This window comes from Thermomyces lanuginosus (genome assembly GCF_041956635.1).
Source record: "Thermomyces lanuginosus strain ATCC 200065 unplaced genomic scaffold VTN49scaffold_22, whole genome shotgun sequence".
Classification (NCBI taxonomy): domain Eukaryota; kingdom Fungi; phylum Ascomycota; class Eurotiomycetes; order Eurotiales; family Trichocomaceae; genus Thermomyces; species Thermomyces lanuginosus.
In genome coordinates this window covers 1,662,588-1,678,359 of record NW_027192356.1, presented here as the reverse complement: position 1 = coordinate 1,678,359, position 15,772 = coordinate 1,662,588, and the positions used below count along the sequence as shown (strand labels likewise).

Here is a 15,772-nt window from a genome sequence, read left to right as displayed (position 1 = left end):
CTAACGGAGCCGCGACACGCGGCACATGCCTCAAAACTGAAGGGCATCTCTAAGTTATCTAGTATTTCTTTGGCTTGCTCCCCTGACCGCCCAAGGAATAGGCTACAGCCCTACGAGTATGAGTACATCCCAAAGAGAGTAGTTAATTTATTCATCCAAGCATCCTTCCCCAGATCACACGCGCCGAACTCCCTCTCATTGGCTCAAGCATGGGAAAACGTCCAAAAATCGGCCGAACTGTCCGAACAAACTCGCGCCGATAAGAACTTAAGGTTAATTAATATATTGACCATCCCAAGCTGTAGTATCAAAAACCTCGACCTTTCATTCAGCATTATTCATCATGCATATTTCGACATCCCCGCAATCAATAATTTCATTGACGGGAATGACCAGCTGCAGACGCCGCTACATCCTGAGCATCACTCTGATTCGATGCGATCAGTAAGCCATGCTGGTGCTCCCGGACAAACCTCGTGAACCTGTCGTTACCATACACGTATTGTAATGCATCGGTAACTGATTACAAATCAGCCCCCACACCATTTACCTACCTTGGCTATCTCGTAAAAATCGGAGATCGGCAGCTGAGTCAGCGGAGGCTCGCCCTCTGATTGTGAGTGGATACGCTAGGTCAAACCCTAACCAAATGGCAGCACCAAAAAGATGCATTACGTCATAACATCGTTCGAGACTTTTTGACTTTCTGAGGCTGAGGGCGTGTGAGCGGGAGAACGGGGTTCAATTGAGGATTTGAGATTTTGAAGTGGGTTCTCTCTACTGTTGCATTCATTATTGCGGGTGATGAATCATGGACGTTTTTCCTTATCATTGCAGCTGAAGTCGAAAAAAAGGGGTTGATGAACCTGGTGTAGATATCCTTCCTCCTTTGTGTGTGATTTGAACAGTTATTTTCATTATCGGGATCATCATGACAGGTTGATATGATACTTGACAGAATTTAGGTTATTTCGTATCCAGACTTGATGACCCAGAAGGACAGAAAGCGAATGAGTGGCTGGGAATATTGACCGTATCGAAAGGGAAGAAAGTCTGTCCATGGATCAGGTACTACTCATCGTTTGACCTTTCGTATTATCATGCAAGTACGTATCAGGGGAATTGGAGAGGTGACAACAATGAGAAAATCATCACGATTCGTAAATAAGCTTTTCAAACAAAGATTACCTCCTTTAAAGCCCCTCTTTTTCCAATGCGGCAACGCCATTGTCTAAACCAAATGAAGAAACGAAATGAAACCCAGCAGCCCAGCGCCAGCACGTCTGCCCCAGGGAGTGTCATCCATCATGGCAATAGGGGTAGTATACAGCATGGCATCACGTCGTCAAAATTAATCCAACCTTGTAGATAGTTGAATCAAATCGAAGGAATCTCTGGATTCTGGTGGAACAGTTGGTTGAACTCGTCATTTGGATCAAAGAGCATATTCGGCGGGAGGCAATTCACGGGTGGAACTCCCCGATTGAACATGCCTTGCCCCGAAGTAGGATCGTCGAAATTGAGCGGGTAGTCCGGCCCCAACATATCCTCCGCGAAGCCGTTTACCGACCAGGGTCCGGATTCCAGTGCCATGGGATTAATATGGCCGGATGGGGGCATCGACGTTCGAAATGCATCGCTGCCAGGATTGCTGTTGGGCGTCGCGGGAACACTATTACTAAAGGGCGACATTGTGGACGGCTCGGTCTTGATATTCGGGAAATTTTGTGAACAAGTAGTAGGGCTATGACTGGGCGGTGTAGGAGGCATGTGCGGCCTATTCAAACCCCCAAAGTGTCCACTGTTCGGCGCAGTAGGGGAATAGGCAACATCGGAACTATCATCGGACGTTTCTTGGGCCTGCATCTGTGACTGCCGCCAGAGATCCCGCTGCAGAGCTTCCGTATCCTCCTCGAAACGCTCGCCCTTCGACTGGTCTAGCGCGCCTAATCGCGTGAGGAGGTCGTGTGTGAGTGGGTGGCCATTGGCCTCGGTCTTGAGGGGCTCGCCCGGCCATCCTTCTCCGTCACGCGTCCTTCGGTAGAGTTCTTGTAGGCCAGTAACCAGCCATTGTTGTTGCTGTTCTAGCATCTCCACATATCTACACCAGTTAGTGGTGGAAGACCCCGGCATCGGACACTTGTAACGCACCCTTTAGGATAAACCTTGTCATGCGCCTTTTTTCGTTCGCCGAAAACACAAATCGCGTTGTCCGCACGACATCGTCCGCAGGGGTTGGCACCGTCACACTTGCGGCTCATCAGCCAAGGAACGTTGAAATTGAAATACAGCCTGTCATACCTTGGATTTCTTCAATCGGCATCGATCGCATGCCTTGCAGACCCGCTTGCGCACATTGGTGTCCGATTGCGCCGAATGGTCGGACCCGGGCGTTGATTGCCGGTTGGTCATAGTGACAAAGTGGAAAATCAAGCAGGAGAAAAAGAGGTAAAAAGGACGAGGGGAATTGGACGAGATGAAATAATCAAGTGATGCGAATGCAGGTATTCGAGGGTAAATAGAAGCTCAAAGGCCTTTTGCGCTCCACGTAGTCAAGGTGATATAATATCACTCGCACAACAAGGAAATCAAGCTCGGCAGCAGTAACGATGGCATCAGCACATAACCACGTTCAGCAAGTCAAAAGTATATACATGTCGAAACGCCTGTGCTGTCGTATGGTAGAGCGAACCACGGATAGCTGCAGGAGCTGGGCCGAGGAACTAGAGAAAGGCTAAAGCGCTTTAATAATGATCACCACCCTAGCAAGCCTCGAGTTGAAAGAAGAAACGTAAGCAAACGCAAGAAACGATCAAAGAGAAGCACATGGGGGCTGGGATCTATATACAGTGGGAAATTCTCAGCCAAGAAAAGCTCGAGACCAAAAAAGCCTCGATTATGCTTGCTGATTTGAGATGATGGTTCTGTCATCCTCTGGCAGTTCTTACTCAGCTAATCGCATCAACGATCACACGGAATCGACCCGAGCGTTTCGAGCTGTTAGGGCTTGAATCACACAGAGACTAAAATGCGTTAGTTCGTCATGTGGGGGCTTTAGTGCCTTCTCTGGCTGCTCGTTACGATACGATACAAAACGCTCCTGTAACCCGAGTTCTCTGTACGAGTATGTACCGTACGGAACACGGAACGCCCATCCCGAACTGCCTTTCGGATTCGGAGAATCCGATTTTGAGATTCCGAGCCGATTTGAGCAATTGCCATTGTAAAAGGGCTGCCTGCTATTCAATCTACGCTCCAGAGTCTAATGGAGATGTTTCGAGTGGAATACAGCTATTCCAGGACGAGTTGAATTTGGAATAATACGACACTTCTTGCGCCTCTCATGATGATATCACCGCTCGCTATTTTGGTTTTCCTCGTGTCTCTCGGATTTGGCCAAGTTATCTCCGCCTGACAACGTTTTTCCAGGATACCCGTCCAGTCGGGGTTCTCATATGTACCTCCGTACGGAGGATTTTCGCCAAAGTCCTCGGAGACATTCAACGTCCTCGGAGTCGGCATTATAGTACTTAGTACTTGGATCATATACCAGATACGGCACCTTGCATGGCTCCGAGGATTTTCGTCGGAACAGCTAGCTCACCTGGATGACCTGTTCGACCGTCGCGTTCAACATCCTAGTTCAGGCATACCGTAATTAATATAATTAATACTGCAAGCTCTTTTGGCTGATCGTCAACGGCCATCCCTATTGAGTATTCGTCTGGAAAGTTCGAATCACTAAGCTCCAACAGCCCCTGGAGGACGGCTTAATATATGTGATATGTAATCGATTTGTCAGCTACACTGGTCCCGACCTCGTTGTAACATGGAACGTCTACCATTCATCCAAGAGAATGGCACGACCGGAATCTTTGGCCGAAGTTTTTCGTCCAGAGACAATGACAGCTTTGTGTCCAGGTTCATAGGCAGGTTTCTTGTTCCCGGCGATGTGCCGTTTTGCAGGGATTGTTTGAGGTATATTCCTTGGCAATGATGTACCTCGGCTTATTCATCTCTGGCATTGCCGTAGGGCAGCAGATCATGGAACAGGAATGGGTAGTGGGCCTGACCCTGTCATGATCAGATGAATGCGGCTATCAGGGCGATCCTTTTACGTGGGCAAAAGCCACAAAAATAGTGGACAGGATAACTACGTAACTTGCTCCTTTGGATCTTCGTAACGTCATTGAAAATCGTGGTTCGAACTCTCTTCCTCGCATCTCGGAAGTCGGCCCGTTTGGGTTTTGGGAGTTGAGCCATTTTCTCCCCTACTAAACTGAATACCTTGTTTTTTATCGGAGAAAAATTCTTCATCACGATCGTATGATTGCATTGCTGGTTTGCATGCAAGTTTCAAACATCAGTCGAAAAACAGAGTCACATGAACTTTCAGGAACAGGATGAGCTTGCAATGAGAAAACGGAGGCGCGAAGGCCAACCACTCCATCAGGAACATTTGAACATCTCAATCAAGAAGTCATTACTGGGCCAGGTCAATTGCAAGGCCTCCAAGACCGACCTGGTTACTTGCAAATCCTCTTCACTGTCGACATACACAGCACCGAGAATGGCCTCGACAGCGGTGGCCATGGTCCGCGGAGAAACGAGGCCATGCTGAGCAGGATTCGTGTAAACAAGCTGGTCGAGGGCGTTGTCTATTCCCACCTCCGCGAGGTGGGCGTTGCTGGCTTTGGCCGAAATAACTTTGGAGATCATTCCTAGTTTCTTCGGATCAGAGGGTTCTATCATTCACAACTCCGCGGACACCATGGGCGCTCACCTCCTTCATATCCGCGCTGGTACCCTTCCATGACAAGAACCAGCGACAGGACCGCGTCACCCACAATGGCCAGTGATTTTTGTCCGTTAGCCCGACACGGCGGCTGGATGGGTCCGCCGGCCATGGTGAGGGCTTCTTTCAGGAGCGTTTTGTTGCTGAAACGGTATCCCGTGATGGTCTCAATGTGGTTGACCCGCTCCTCAAAGGATAGATTCTCTGGCATCTTGAAAGACCAGTGCTCAAAGCTGTTCAGTACAAGCTTTGGCGATTGCTTATGATTGAGCTTGTTTTTGTGGGCTCGTTGTATCCGCGATAGAGGGCAGGAAGGAGGAAATCTCCGAGCAACAGTTTAGTGGTTATAACAAGACCTTCTGCGGGAAGGAGTTGCAAGATAAATACTATCTTGGCGTGACCTTTTCACTGGAAATATCAAGTCCTTGGGATCGCTTGGCCGATCGGTTCTTGCGTTCACACACCGTTAAAACATTAAGCTCGAGGTGAGCAACAGTGTTCTCTTTATCGATGTCATTAATGCCAGACACTCAAAATAACGACAGTGACAAAATGAGCTTGGGCAATATGTACAAACGTCCAAATCCCTCGTCAAACTTGACAAATGAATGAAGCCATGAGCACTGTGCAGGGTATCACATCAATCGAAAAGAAACAAGAAATTCCAGATAAGGAGAAACATAGACCTCAACGCCAAAAGAATTGCATAGATTCCAATGCGTCGCAATCTCATCTCATTTGAGCGAGCATTGGTCAGGCCTTTGTCTTCTTTTGCTGTTGCTGCTGCTGCTGTTTTTGCGTCTTCTCCTTCTTCTCTTTCTTCTCCCTCTTCTTTTGCTGCTGCTGCTGGTGCTGCTTATTCTCTTGCTTCTTTTTCTTCTTCTTTTGCTGCTGTTGCTGCTGAGACTTCTGTTGCGGCGGCTGCTGCTGCTCCCTCAAGGTTCCACCGCTCGGCCAAGTCAATCTTAGTGCCTCCATCACTGAGATTGCAGCAGAGATGTCCAAGCTGCTGTCGAGGTATACCGCGCCCAGGATCGCTTCGACGGCGGTAGCCCTGGTGCGGTACGAAACACTGCCGAGTTGGCTTGGATCCGTGTACAGGAGCCGGTCGAAGCCATATTTCGAACACACCTCCCCGAGGTGGACATTGGAACCTTTATTGCTAATCATTCGGTTTATTGTTGCTAGTTTCTTATGTCAGAGACTGTCGTGCGAAAATAAAACCCTGTATCTCACCTCTGTCATGACCTCTCCGATACCCTTCCATGGTGAGAGCTAGGTTTAACACAGCGTCGCCCACCTGGGCCAGGTCCTTATGCGCATCGGGGCGACTCTTTGGAGAACATGATGCGCCAGGTACTGTCAGTGCTTCTTTGACGATAGTCTTGCTGTTGAAGCGCCGTCCCACAACATCCTCGATGCGTTTGACTCGGTCCTCCAAAGACAGAGTGCCGATCTCGGTCACCTCGAGGAATGGTAGGGCATCCAGCAGCAGCAGTTGCTTCTTCTTCTTCGCCATTTTCGACTCTGCTGTAGAGTTCTGATTCACTAGCCCCCCCTCTTATATCTTTGCTGTAGGCCCCTGCATCTGATACGGAGATCACAATGTCTGCCTTAAGCATGCACATGGATACTGAGTGGTAACAAACAAGGCTCTCTTGATTCCTAGACAGCAATACAGTTTGCGAGATTTGTCGCTTTGACGACTGTATACAACTGCACAGCCAAAATCAATGTCATCGCCACATCGCTTGGAATGGATGTCTTGAATTCCTCAACTCTCCTGATTCATGAGATATCGGGTAGTACAAGGGAGGTGTTTTGTCTATGCGGCCGCCACTTGATCGACCAACCAGGGTGTTCTCAGGTTGCTTCAAGCGCGACCATTAAGCGCCGAATGGGCGGTGCATGCATTGGTCAGCCTGACAGGTAACTTGACGCTCTAGCCAACCAGTCCGATACAACGTTCGACATTCTAGACCACAGATGTAAGTGCAGGTGACATGTGCGGAAGTTCAGGAAGCCAGGTTGAAAAGTGCGGAGTATGCATTGCATATTTGGGCTTCTGCAATGTGAACCGAACTTGATGACATGACGTTCGTAGACTGGACGGGCGTTTTTTCCACCACGACCGCATAAATTAGCCTTGTATTGTCGCTATACCGATTTAGGTTTAGTAAGTTGCGTCCTCCCGGAGCTTCTCTTCCGCGCCGGACAATAACAACCAACCAAACAACACTTGGGCCGTGTTCGCAGATCACCATGGCCAGCCCTCTCTACGGCTCAATCCGCCTGTGCCGCCGGCAATTCCTCGGGCTGACATATTGCGAATCCTTCTCCCGCGTTGCCCGGAGACAGATGAGTTCGTTAACAATGGAGCCGGTTTTTGCGGAAGGAGTCGATCGTGAGCAGGCACTGCCACGGATAAACGCGCTCCTTGATCAAGGCCAATGGAAGTTGGACGAGGAGCGCATGGGATTGCTGAAGACATACTACTTCAAAACTTATACAAAGTGCTTGGTATGAGAAACTCTCTTCCCTGCAAGCCACGAAATCTAAGCTAATGGTCCATAACAGGACTTTTCTCAAGTCATCGGCATCCGCAGCAAATCCAAGAATCATCACTCGACCATGACGATTGTACGTGCTGTGTTGGTACACGCTTTTGTCTCTCGGTGGAATTGCTGACTTGTCAATCTGTGGTTTGCAGAAGGCAGGCTCTGTCCAGGTGCATTGGACAACTCATTTTCCACGCGGCCTGTCGGAGAAGGACATCCAGATGGCACAGTATTGCGACGAGCAGGCAAGACTCATTGGGACGGTCGACCCTGCTGAATCGAATCGATGCGGGCCGGAGAAAAAACAATCTTCATCATAAAGTCCGCAGCTGCATATTGATCGGCCGCTGTCCTAAAAAAGAGCTCAGTGCTGGGCTTAGTCAGCATAAATTGGCAGCTTGGCACTAAGAAGCTGCCAAACCTACACCGTTTCGTGTGATCGAACCCGCCGAATTGTAGATCAGTCAGAAAGTGACGTTCAAGTCATCCGACAGCAAAAAAGGTAATTCACCAGAGAAATTTCCAATTGTGTCAACATGATTTGCACGCAAAATGAATCCCGTAGATAATATCAAGGACACAATTGGTCAATTCGCATTTGTTGAACGAATGTCCGGCCGAGGGGCGATATGTCGTCAAATAGACGCCCTACGACATTTCTTCGTGGGGAAATGGAAGAAAAGGCGCTCGCAATGCAACAATGGCAGGAGCATGTTGATCATGGGCCTTAACAGTGTACTGGCATCTATTTCTGCGAGTCAGTCGCACCGCAAGAGCACTCCGAATGATACTATGTTCCATCACTGCTTTGAACTATTCAGTCGAAGAGAAGAGCACATGTGTGGCGGTATTACCGGCTGGTATTCAATCGTATATCATTATCCCAGCCATAGAGGAGCTCATCATTCCGGTCTTGCATTTGGGACGGAGCGGGAATGTCAGATGAGTTGAAAAAAGCGGCCACGTCAATATGGTCCGATGGCCAGTCACAAGATTCTGCCTCCGCGTCGCCTAGCAGCAAGAACCTTGAAGCTGGACTCGCGGTGGATGTGGCATGCACGCAGCAGGCTAATGATGGCCATCCGAACCTCGTCACTCGAATTCTCTCCCTCGTGCGAACCCGCGAGTGCGGCCGCGATCATTGCCCGCCCCCGGACGGCGGGCGGCAGGCCTGGACGCAAGTACTCCTGGGCCATATCGTTTGCGTGAACTCGTGGGGCTACATCAACGCTTTCGGGGTGTTCCAGTCGTACTACACGACCACGCTGTCACGGCCGCCATCAGATGTGTCGTGGATCGGTGCTTTGCAGATCTTCTTCCTCTTTTTCATGGCGACGTTTTCCGGGCGCGCGACGGACGGGGGATATTTCAAGTTTACATGGTCATTGGGCGCGATCATCACAGTCGTCAGTCTCTTCTTGGCGTCGCTGAGCCGGCAGTACTGGCAACTGCTGCTCTCTCAGGGAGTCCTGCAGGGCCTGGGCTTCGGCCTGATGTTCTGCCCGATGCTTGCGCTCATTCCGACTTATTTCGAACGTCGGCGCGCGGTGGCAATCACAGCGATCATCACGGGTTGCGGCACGGGCGGCTTGATCTTCTCATTGATGACGAACGAGCTGATCAACCGGGTCGGTTTTCCCTGGGCGATGCGAACCCTGGGGTTCTTCACGTTAGCCACACTACTGCCGGGGTTTTTCCTGTTGCGGCAGCGGCTCCCGCCGCGTAAGAGCGGACCGGTCGTGGAATGGCGGGCATTTTGCGAGTTGCCATACGCGTTGTTCTCGATTGGCATGTTCCTGGTGCTTTGGGGACTCTACATTGGGGGTATTTTACGTGAGCAGCTACGCGCGGGACGTTCTTGGTGCATCAAGTACCGCGGCGACGAACTTTTTGATGATCATGAGTGCCGTAGGGACTGTGGCTCGCTTCGTCCCCGGCATCATTTCGGACCGCTGGACCGGGCCGATGAACCTGTTGGTGCCGTCAGCCATCTTGAGTGCCGTGGTGGCGTACGCATGGGCCGGCGTGAACGATTACGCCGGTGTTTGGGCCTGGTCGGTCTCCTACGGCATTCTTACCTCCGTCTTGCAGGGGATTTTCCCCGTTGCGCTGAGCTCGTTGACAACCGATCTGAAAAAGCTCGGAGTGCGCATGGGCATGGTAATGACGATCGTCAGCTTTGCCGTTTTAACGGGGACGCCGATTGCAGGGGCTCTCGTGCGGGCCAAGCATGGTGAGTATTTGTACATGCAAATGTTTATGGGCAGTTCGATGATGTTGGGAGGGTTGTGTCTGCTTGGAGCGAGGATCATGAGGTTTGGGTTTCGGTTTGTTCGAGGATGATTGTCCTTGTCGAAAATATGTACAGATATCTCATCTGAACATGTACATATTGTCTAGATTACAGAGACCTTAAAAAAAACAAGTCGAAAAAAAAAAAAAAAAAAAAAAAAAAAAAAAACTTAAACATAGTTTTGCCTTCTTTTGATCGCGAATCTGGACCGCAGACTTGAGCAGCGCGTACAACGTCTGCAACCTCGGCATCTCAACGCCATGTCTGCGCGCAATCCGGATCGGATTCCCCAGGATGACTTCCAACTCCAACGGCCGTCCGGCCTCCCAATCAAGCAACATGCTTGGCTTGGCGCCGACATTGCGCTCCGTGCTGGTGAGGATGCGATCAGGGCTCGCTCCGACGGTATCCAGGGATCTCCCCGGGAAAATCTTTGGCACGGCATGGAAAATCTCCTCCATGCAAGCGCGTAGATGGGCACGCAGCTCTGGATCGCGCACCATGTCGGCGTTGCCGCGGCCGCCGCATAGCACGGACGACGGGTTCATCGCGCCGTTGATGCACAGCTTGTGCCAGCGGATCAGCTGCAGGTCGGTCTCGGAGTGGGCCTCCGCATCGCGGATGCCGCCGTGATGTTTCATAATCTGCGCGAGGTGTCGCGCGCAGGCATCACTGCGGCTAGCTAGCGAAGACGAACCGTCATCGGATGACGATTTACTCTTGTCCGGAGTACTATATCCGCCGAGACTAATCCTCGTCCAGCGGTTCTGCCGTATCACGCCCGGACGGATCTGCTCCGCGCTGATGACCGTCACGGCGCTAACGATCGGGTTCCGCGGGAAACGCGCACGGTGCGCTTCCTCGACACCAACGCCGTTTTGGATCAGCACGATGCAGGTCTTGTCCGATTTGATGAGCGGCGCGATCTGCTGCGCGTCGTCGGTGATGTCCGGTAGGGCCTTGGTGGTGACGACAACATAGTCCCAGCCGTCGGCCGGTGCGTTGGGGTCGTCCGCGGCGGCGGAGATGGATGGGTAGACGGCATGCGGGTGGAAGGTGTAGTTGCCGAAGGCACGGGTTTCGAGCCGCACGCCGGACTGCGCGATCGCATTGTAGTTGGAACGGCAGATGAGGGAGACATGAATGTTTGCAGATGGCTATTCAAACCTCGTGAGCATGAGGTTTAACATGAACAAGGGATTTTTGGATGAGCCGTACATGATGACAGCGCGAGGCATAGAAGCACCCGACGGCGCCTGCGCCGACGTATAGAATGTGAGTTGGCCTGGCTTCATGTTAGTATTCGAATAATTCGCATTAAAAGGAGTGAATACTAACTTTGAGCTCGAACTGGCCATTTTCTATTGTTTCAATGCGATCATTGTACTGTGCAATGCAATAATATGCTCGGAGAAGAAGGCGAGGCGATGACGTCGGGGAGAAGCGGAGCGGGAGGATCGCCGATCCAGGTCCACCTGTCCAGTATTCAACCTTTGCTTAGCTTTCATGCTGTGACTTAGGGTGGTGATGATGTGATCAATCCAAGTCTTCCTGTGTACCGTACATTGCTCTTGTCAATCGCTCGATCTTTGTTTATTGCAGGATTTGTCCAATTCCAAATACAACTGGAGGCCAGTTTTAGGGCTTCGAAGTACTCCGTACTAATGTCGCTCCAACCAGTCAATGTTTCAACCATTCCTCAAACCTGCTCAGCTCCTCTAACACCCTGCAGCTCCTGCTTCCCCTCAATTGATCCATCACCTGCACGCACAATAATATTATGAAACAGCTAAACTGCATATGACGCACCAGTCTGGAAGCAAGTCACGTGCCCTCCAGCTGCAATCAGCGACCTGTGATTGGCTGCATGGCACCTGATGGGCGGCCACCCCGCCATGGTCCGTCAGTCGATCTGATGGCGGGGTTCCCTCAGATGCGTTGGCAGTTGGTTTGAGACGGGACTCGTGTCGTGGAGCGTGTCCGTGTCCCTTTCTTGGAGGCGCCCGCTTCATTAGTACTGCCTTGCTTTGTGTGGTGAGTCAGGTCAGGGCGGTTCGTTGGGTCGACGTGGTTGTTGGAATTGGGCCGTGTGTGTTGTTCATCTTGGGCAAACCTGAGGTACTTCTACATTTAAGACTGTTATCGAGCCTGGGCAATCTGATAACAAGTACAATACAGTAGAACTTCAAATCCTTGCTCATATAACTCGACGTGATTGATCATCATGGCGCCTCGTGGTCGGAACGGAAAGTTTTCCAAGCCAACTCGAGGAGGTTCGTTTTCTATGAGTCAGCTCTGCAAAGGAAGGACCACTGACAAACTTATCCAGGTGGAAAGCATTACAGTCGAGATGTCCAACCCGTCGATAAGTATGGGAATCCCGTAGGCATGTGGCGGGTACGTAGCTACTGAGGAGAAAAGCTCAAACACACCAACTAACGTATAACAAACAGGACCCCGACGACGACCCCCTCTCCGAAGAAGCCAGCGAAGAGGAGGGCTCCGAGGAGGAATCCTCGGAGGGTGAGGAAGGTCCCGCACCAGGACCCTCCTCCGCCGCCGGAGCCGCCGCAGGGTCCGAACCCGAACAGCCCCTCACCCGCGAGCAACGCAAAGCCCTCGCCAAGGCACGCAAGGAAGCCGCCATCCGGAAGAAGCAGGAGATGGAACGCGCGGCGCAGCCGGGCGATTTGCCGCCGACAGACTCGGATGAGGAGGAGGACGACGACGATGACGACGACATCCCGCCGAATCCCAACCGCACACCCAACAAGCCATCGTCCAGTAAGGATGGAACGCCGGAACTCTCCCGTCGGGAACGGGAAGCTGTGGAGGCCCAGAAGGCACGGGATAAGTACATGAAGCTCCATATGGAGGGTAAAACAGAGGAGGCGCGGGCGGATCTCGAGAGGTTGCGCTTGATTCGCGAGCAACGGGAGGCGGCGAAGGCTCGCAAGGAAGCCGAAAAGGAGGAGAAGGAGGCCCGGATGAGAGAGAAGGCCGCGCTGATTGCCCAACGGCAGCAGAAGCTTCAGCAGGCAGCGGCTGGAAAGAAGGGCCCTCCGAAGAAGACGAAGAAATGAATTCATGTCACTCAGCACTCCATGACATATCCCACATATTTTTTCTATGGCCGTTAACAGACTTATGATACATGACTGTTTGTGTCCGCATCGTAGGAAAATTATGTCCTAGACAGCGTCCAATGTCCACATATTACATCCAATGATAGTAAAAGTATGCTCTGTCAGTCATCCCGTTAAACAATAATTCAACGCCGACGCCAATCCCAAAGAAGAAACCAGAATCAAAATAGACACCCCCAATGCATGCACAGGGTCAACACATGCAAGCCTCAATTTACGGGTCTATTCAGACGATGTCATAGGGGCCAGAATAGGGCCTCAACACTCCGCCCATGCGTAACGACGTTCCAACCCACGATCAAGCTGAGCAACCATAGAACACCCATCACCAGGATGGGCACGAGAAGCAGCTCAGTATTGTGAAGGAACGGCAGCGCATTATACCCCAGGAATGTGATGTAGGTGTAGTACACCAGTGCGGAAAGATAGAGGGTGTTCCCGAGAAAAGTAGTGAAGAAGTTGGACGGAGTGCGCGTCAGGAGTGGGAGCAGGAGGAACTGCAAGACGTAAATATGGAGATAAAAGGGAAAGAATGCACGGTTGGAAACCTGAATCCAGTATTGATTAGTCATCTCGTACGAGACGAAGACAAGAGGTGGCCTTGACTTACGTCAAAGCAGTACCCGAACTCCAGCTGCTCCTTCTCTCCCGGTTGCGCAAACAATCCTTGAGCGGCTCCGCGTCTGCGCGGTCGAGCTTTTCCCCGAAGACCCGTCCATTTCGAGGCGAGCCCGTCAACTCCAAAAACTCGACCCATGAAAAAGTACGCGAGTGTGGATACGACGAGCGAGCTCCCGATAAAGTGCAGGAAAACAAAAATGAGCGATAGACGCACAATGGAGCCAAAATTGGGCGAGTATGCCAGACCCCATGCGAGAGCGGTCAGCAGGAGGAAAAAGGAATGGAGGTAGGTGAAGGACGGGTCCGGACGATGCCATGTATTCTTCGTTTCTTCTGGACGTTAGCGGACATTGGATACGGTGACGAGCATGAACATACGTTTCTGCCAGAATTCTCCATTAGCACAGTCTTTCATGCAAAGCGGCTGTCACCAACTCACATGGTAGTACATTGACTTGAACACTTTCTTGGGAGCAAATAAGAGCGATGTCATTTCCCAAATGGCCATCTCAAAGTCCATTTGCGGAAATTTGAACATCCTGCCGCCCGTTAGTCCCCGTTTCTCCCAACATGTAGCAACCGAAGTGGTAAAACCTCTTGAAAACCCTCCCGATTCGAACGCTTGGACCGCTCCCGCTTGCGGGCCCGATGCTTCCGCCATAACTGGATTGATTGCTTTGTCGCGGGATGGAGATGTGCGGATTCATGGTGTCTGTAACGAAGATCGCTCTGACTCAGTCGTATCCGGAAGCCGTCGGTCAACCGACTGGCTCCAGTTTAGAATTGGTTGTCTTTCTGCAATTTCGCCTGGACGCGGCGTCTAACTCCTTCGCCAGTTCACTAAAGCTTGTGTTGCGATGTTGGCCGGTTCGGCCGTTCAGCGCATGGTGCTGAGTCAGCACCATAACATACATCACGTGATGGCCCTTGCATCGAGATCACGTGTTTCGATGTCCATCGTGCCCATGCGAACATTCTCCACAGTTGGGCTGAGGATTTGATTCAATCGCTCGACTGTGGGAAGCTATCCATGCTCGCTCCTGGAGAATATCCCGTGGCGATATCAACGATCGGAAGATAATAAGACCATGGCTGTTGCTGTTATTGGAGAAGACCATTTCCCTCGAGCATTGCGTGCGCAGTCGCTCTCCGCAATGAAGTTTATCGAACCTGTTCCTGGATTGAGTCGGCACTTACAAGAAGAGTTTAGTTAGATCATGAACCTTATCTCAGAGCCTCCATTCATCAAAAGGCTGACTCCAGAGATCAAAGTCCAGTCTCCGCATCTTCATGGCGGCGTGGAGAAGAGTTAGTTGGGAACTGTACCTGTCATCTCTTCCATTCTAGATTCGGTAGAGTAGGGGAGCTGCAGTTATTGAATACATGCATCTATCGCCTGCGAACCACATGGCAAGGAGTCAATGACAAACCAGTTGCTCCAGTCTGCCTCGTCCTCTCGACCCGTCCCTGGTCTATCCCTTCCCGGCTGCCTTCGAATGGCGCTAATCCATCCTTCATGGACAATAAACAAATTACTATCGGACCATCATGAATTTCCAAGCCTCCATGTCCAATCAATGAAAGGAATCCTAATGCCGGGTAAATGGACTCATTTATCAGTTATCCTTTGGCTCCAGCCGTCGCACGCGGCCGTCCTCGGTACCTATCAAGACTCCCGCCACCCAACGAGCCAAGTGCATTAAGATTTCCAATGATTTCCTGTTGAGGACTGCCCCTGGAGTCCTAACTAGGCTAGCCCTGCAGACACCCCAGGAATCAGCGTGGACAGCGGTTTGCCTCTTCCCTGCCCTGGTGGGACCCTCCATTGCTTTTTACCCTTCTCGGCTCCACCCCGTCAGGGCATGGCAGGTGGATCCCCTTTTTCGGCAGGCCCTAGCCTCCTGCGGCCACTAGTAGCATCCTCTTTTAGAGTGCACACCACCATCGGCCTGCCTCAGGTCAGTTCCATCCCATTTGGGATTCTTCCCTTCCTCTTCTGCTCGTGCTCTTGTCCTCTGCTCTTTCCCTGATCATTGAGCAGAGGGTCATCCCGGGCCGGGCGTCGGGAAGCCGCATTGCGCCGAGACCGGAGGTCGGAGACGGAAGAACAGCACTCCGGAGTCGTCTGGGACCAGTTTCACCCCCAGATCCTGCGACCGTTCGATCGTTTTTCCTGCACATTGTTGATCCCTTCATTCCAATTGCGCCGTCGTCGAGACCAGTCCCGATGCCAGATCGCGCAGGGGCCGCCGACCGTGCATTGACTGAATTTCGTGGCGACCGATTCTGCACTGCATCGACGTGATTGACTGTCTTCCCCCTATTCATGGATTGTCCTCCTCCAAGACGGCATTGAGAC

The 15,772-nt window shown here is 51.4% G+C and overlaps 12 protein-coding genes across 12 annotated transcripts; 5 read left to right on the top strand and 7 right to left on the bottom strand.

Moving 5' to 3' along the window:
* Positions 1 to 1,377: 1,377 nt before the first annotated feature.
* Positions 1,378 to 2,412, bottom strand: VTN49DRAFT_1590 (uncharacterized protein; the record flags this gene model as incomplete). Its single annotated transcript, XM_069409221.1, has 3 exons — positions 1,378 to 2,101; positions 2,152 to 2,249; positions 2,302 to 2,412. The coding sequence occupies 3 exons, from the start codon at positions 2,410 to 2,412 to the stop codon at positions 1,378 to 1,380; spliced, it is 933 nt and encodes a 310-aa protein (XP_069270629.1).
* Positions 2,413 to 2,485: 73 nt separating this feature from the next.
* Positions 2,486 to 3,222, bottom strand: VTN49DRAFT_1589 (uncharacterized protein; the record flags this gene model as incomplete). Its single annotated transcript, XM_069409219.1, has 3 exons — positions 2,486 to 2,593; positions 2,655 to 2,723; positions 3,133 to 3,222. The coding sequence occupies 3 exons, from the start codon at positions 3,220 to 3,222 to the stop codon at positions 2,486 to 2,488; spliced, it is 267 nt and encodes an 88-aa protein (XP_069270628.1).
* Positions 3,223 to 4,449: 1,227 nt separating this feature from the next.
* Positions 4,450 to 5,006, bottom strand: VTN49DRAFT_1588 (uncharacterized protein; the record flags this gene model as incomplete). The annotated part of the gene is made up of 2 exons (XM_069409218.1): positions 4,450 to 4,721; positions 4,784 to 5,006. 2 exons carry the CDS (start codon positions 5,004 to 5,006, stop codon positions 4,450 to 4,452), a joined length of 495 nt encoding a protein of 164 aa, XP_069270627.1.
* Positions 5,007 to 5,548: 542 nt separating this feature from the next.
* VTN49DRAFT_1587 (uncharacterized protein) lies at positions 5,549 to 6,314 on the bottom strand (the record flags this gene model as incomplete). The annotated part of the gene is made up of 2 exons (XM_069409217.1): positions 5,549 to 5,979; positions 6,032 to 6,314. The coding sequence occupies 2 exons, from the start codon at positions 6,312 to 6,314 to the stop codon at positions 5,549 to 5,551; spliced, it is 714 nt and encodes a 237-aa protein (XP_069270626.1).
* Positions 6,315 to 7,057: 743 nt separating this feature from the next.
* On the top strand, positions 7,058 to 7,673 carry VTN49DRAFT_1586 (uncharacterized protein; the record flags this gene model as incomplete). The annotated part of the gene is made up of 3 exons (XM_069409216.1): positions 7,058 to 7,315; positions 7,373 to 7,435; positions 7,506 to 7,673. 3 exons carry the CDS (start codon positions 7,058 to 7,060, stop codon positions 7,671 to 7,673), a joined length of 489 nt encoding a protein of 162 aa, XP_069270625.1.
* Positions 7,674 to 8,288: 615 nt separating this feature from the next.
* On the top strand, positions 8,289 to 9,696 carry VTN49DRAFT_1585 (uncharacterized protein; the record flags this gene model as incomplete). Its single annotated transcript, XM_069409215.1, has 2 exons — positions 8,289 to 9,207; positions 9,266 to 9,696. 2 exons carry the CDS (start codon positions 8,289 to 8,291, stop codon positions 9,694 to 9,696), a joined length of 1,350 nt encoding a protein of 449 aa, XP_069270624.1.
* Positions 9,697 to 9,815: 119 nt separating this feature from the next.
* On the bottom strand, positions 9,816 to 11,004 carry VTN49DRAFT_1584 (uncharacterized protein; the record flags this gene model as incomplete). Its single annotated transcript, XM_069409214.1, has 4 exons — positions 9,816 to 9,849; positions 9,878 to 10,803; positions 10,865 to 10,931; positions 10,985 to 11,004. 4 exons carry the CDS (start codon positions 11,002 to 11,004, stop codon positions 9,816 to 9,818), a joined length of 1,047 nt encoding a protein of 348 aa, XP_069270623.1.
* Positions 11,005 to 11,513: 509 nt separating this feature from the next.
* VTN49DRAFT_1583 (uncharacterized protein) lies at positions 11,514 to 11,827 on the top strand (the record flags this gene model as incomplete). Its single annotated transcript, XM_069409213.1, has 3 exons — positions 11,514 to 11,544; positions 11,592 to 11,764; positions 11,825 to 11,827. The coding sequence occupies 3 exons, from the start codon at positions 11,514 to 11,516 to the stop codon at positions 11,825 to 11,827; spliced, it is 207 nt and encodes a 68-aa protein (XP_069270622.1).
* Positions 11,828 to 11,870: 43 nt separating this feature from the next.
* Positions 11,871 to 12,729, top strand: VTN49DRAFT_1582 (uncharacterized protein; the record flags this gene model as incomplete). Its single annotated transcript, XM_069409212.1, has 3 exons — positions 11,871 to 11,919; positions 11,976 to 12,043; positions 12,100 to 12,729. The coding sequence occupies 3 exons, from the start codon at positions 11,871 to 11,873 to the stop codon at positions 12,727 to 12,729; spliced, it is 747 nt and encodes a 248-aa protein (XP_069270621.1).
* A 299-nt stretch (positions 12,730 to 13,028) lies between these two features.
* On the bottom strand, positions 13,029 to 13,549 carry VTN49DRAFT_1581 (uncharacterized protein; the record flags this gene model as incomplete). Its single annotated transcript, XM_069409211.1, has 2 exons — positions 13,029 to 13,340; positions 13,403 to 13,549. The coding sequence occupies 2 exons, from the start codon at positions 13,547 to 13,549 to the stop codon at positions 13,029 to 13,031; spliced, it is 459 nt and encodes a 152-aa protein (XP_069270620.1).
* A 204-nt stretch (positions 13,550 to 13,753) lies between these two features.
* Positions 13,754 to 14,120, bottom strand: VTN49DRAFT_1580 (uncharacterized protein; the record flags this gene model as incomplete). The annotated part of the gene is made up of 3 exons (XM_069409210.1): positions 13,754 to 13,795; positions 13,853 to 13,952; positions 14,008 to 14,120. 3 exons carry the CDS (start codon positions 14,118 to 14,120, stop codon positions 13,754 to 13,756), a joined length of 255 nt encoding a protein of 84 aa, XP_069270619.1.
* Positions 14,121 to 15,275: 1,155 nt separating this feature from the next.
* VTN49DRAFT_1579 (uncharacterized protein) lies at positions 15,276 to 15,718 on the top strand (the record flags this gene model as incomplete). Its single annotated transcript, XM_069409208.1, has 2 exons — positions 15,276 to 15,371; positions 15,455 to 15,718. The coding sequence occupies 2 exons, from the start codon at positions 15,276 to 15,278 to the stop codon at positions 15,716 to 15,718; spliced, it is 360 nt and encodes a 119-aa protein (XP_069270618.1).
* Positions 15,719 to 15,772: the final 54 nt, after the last annotated feature.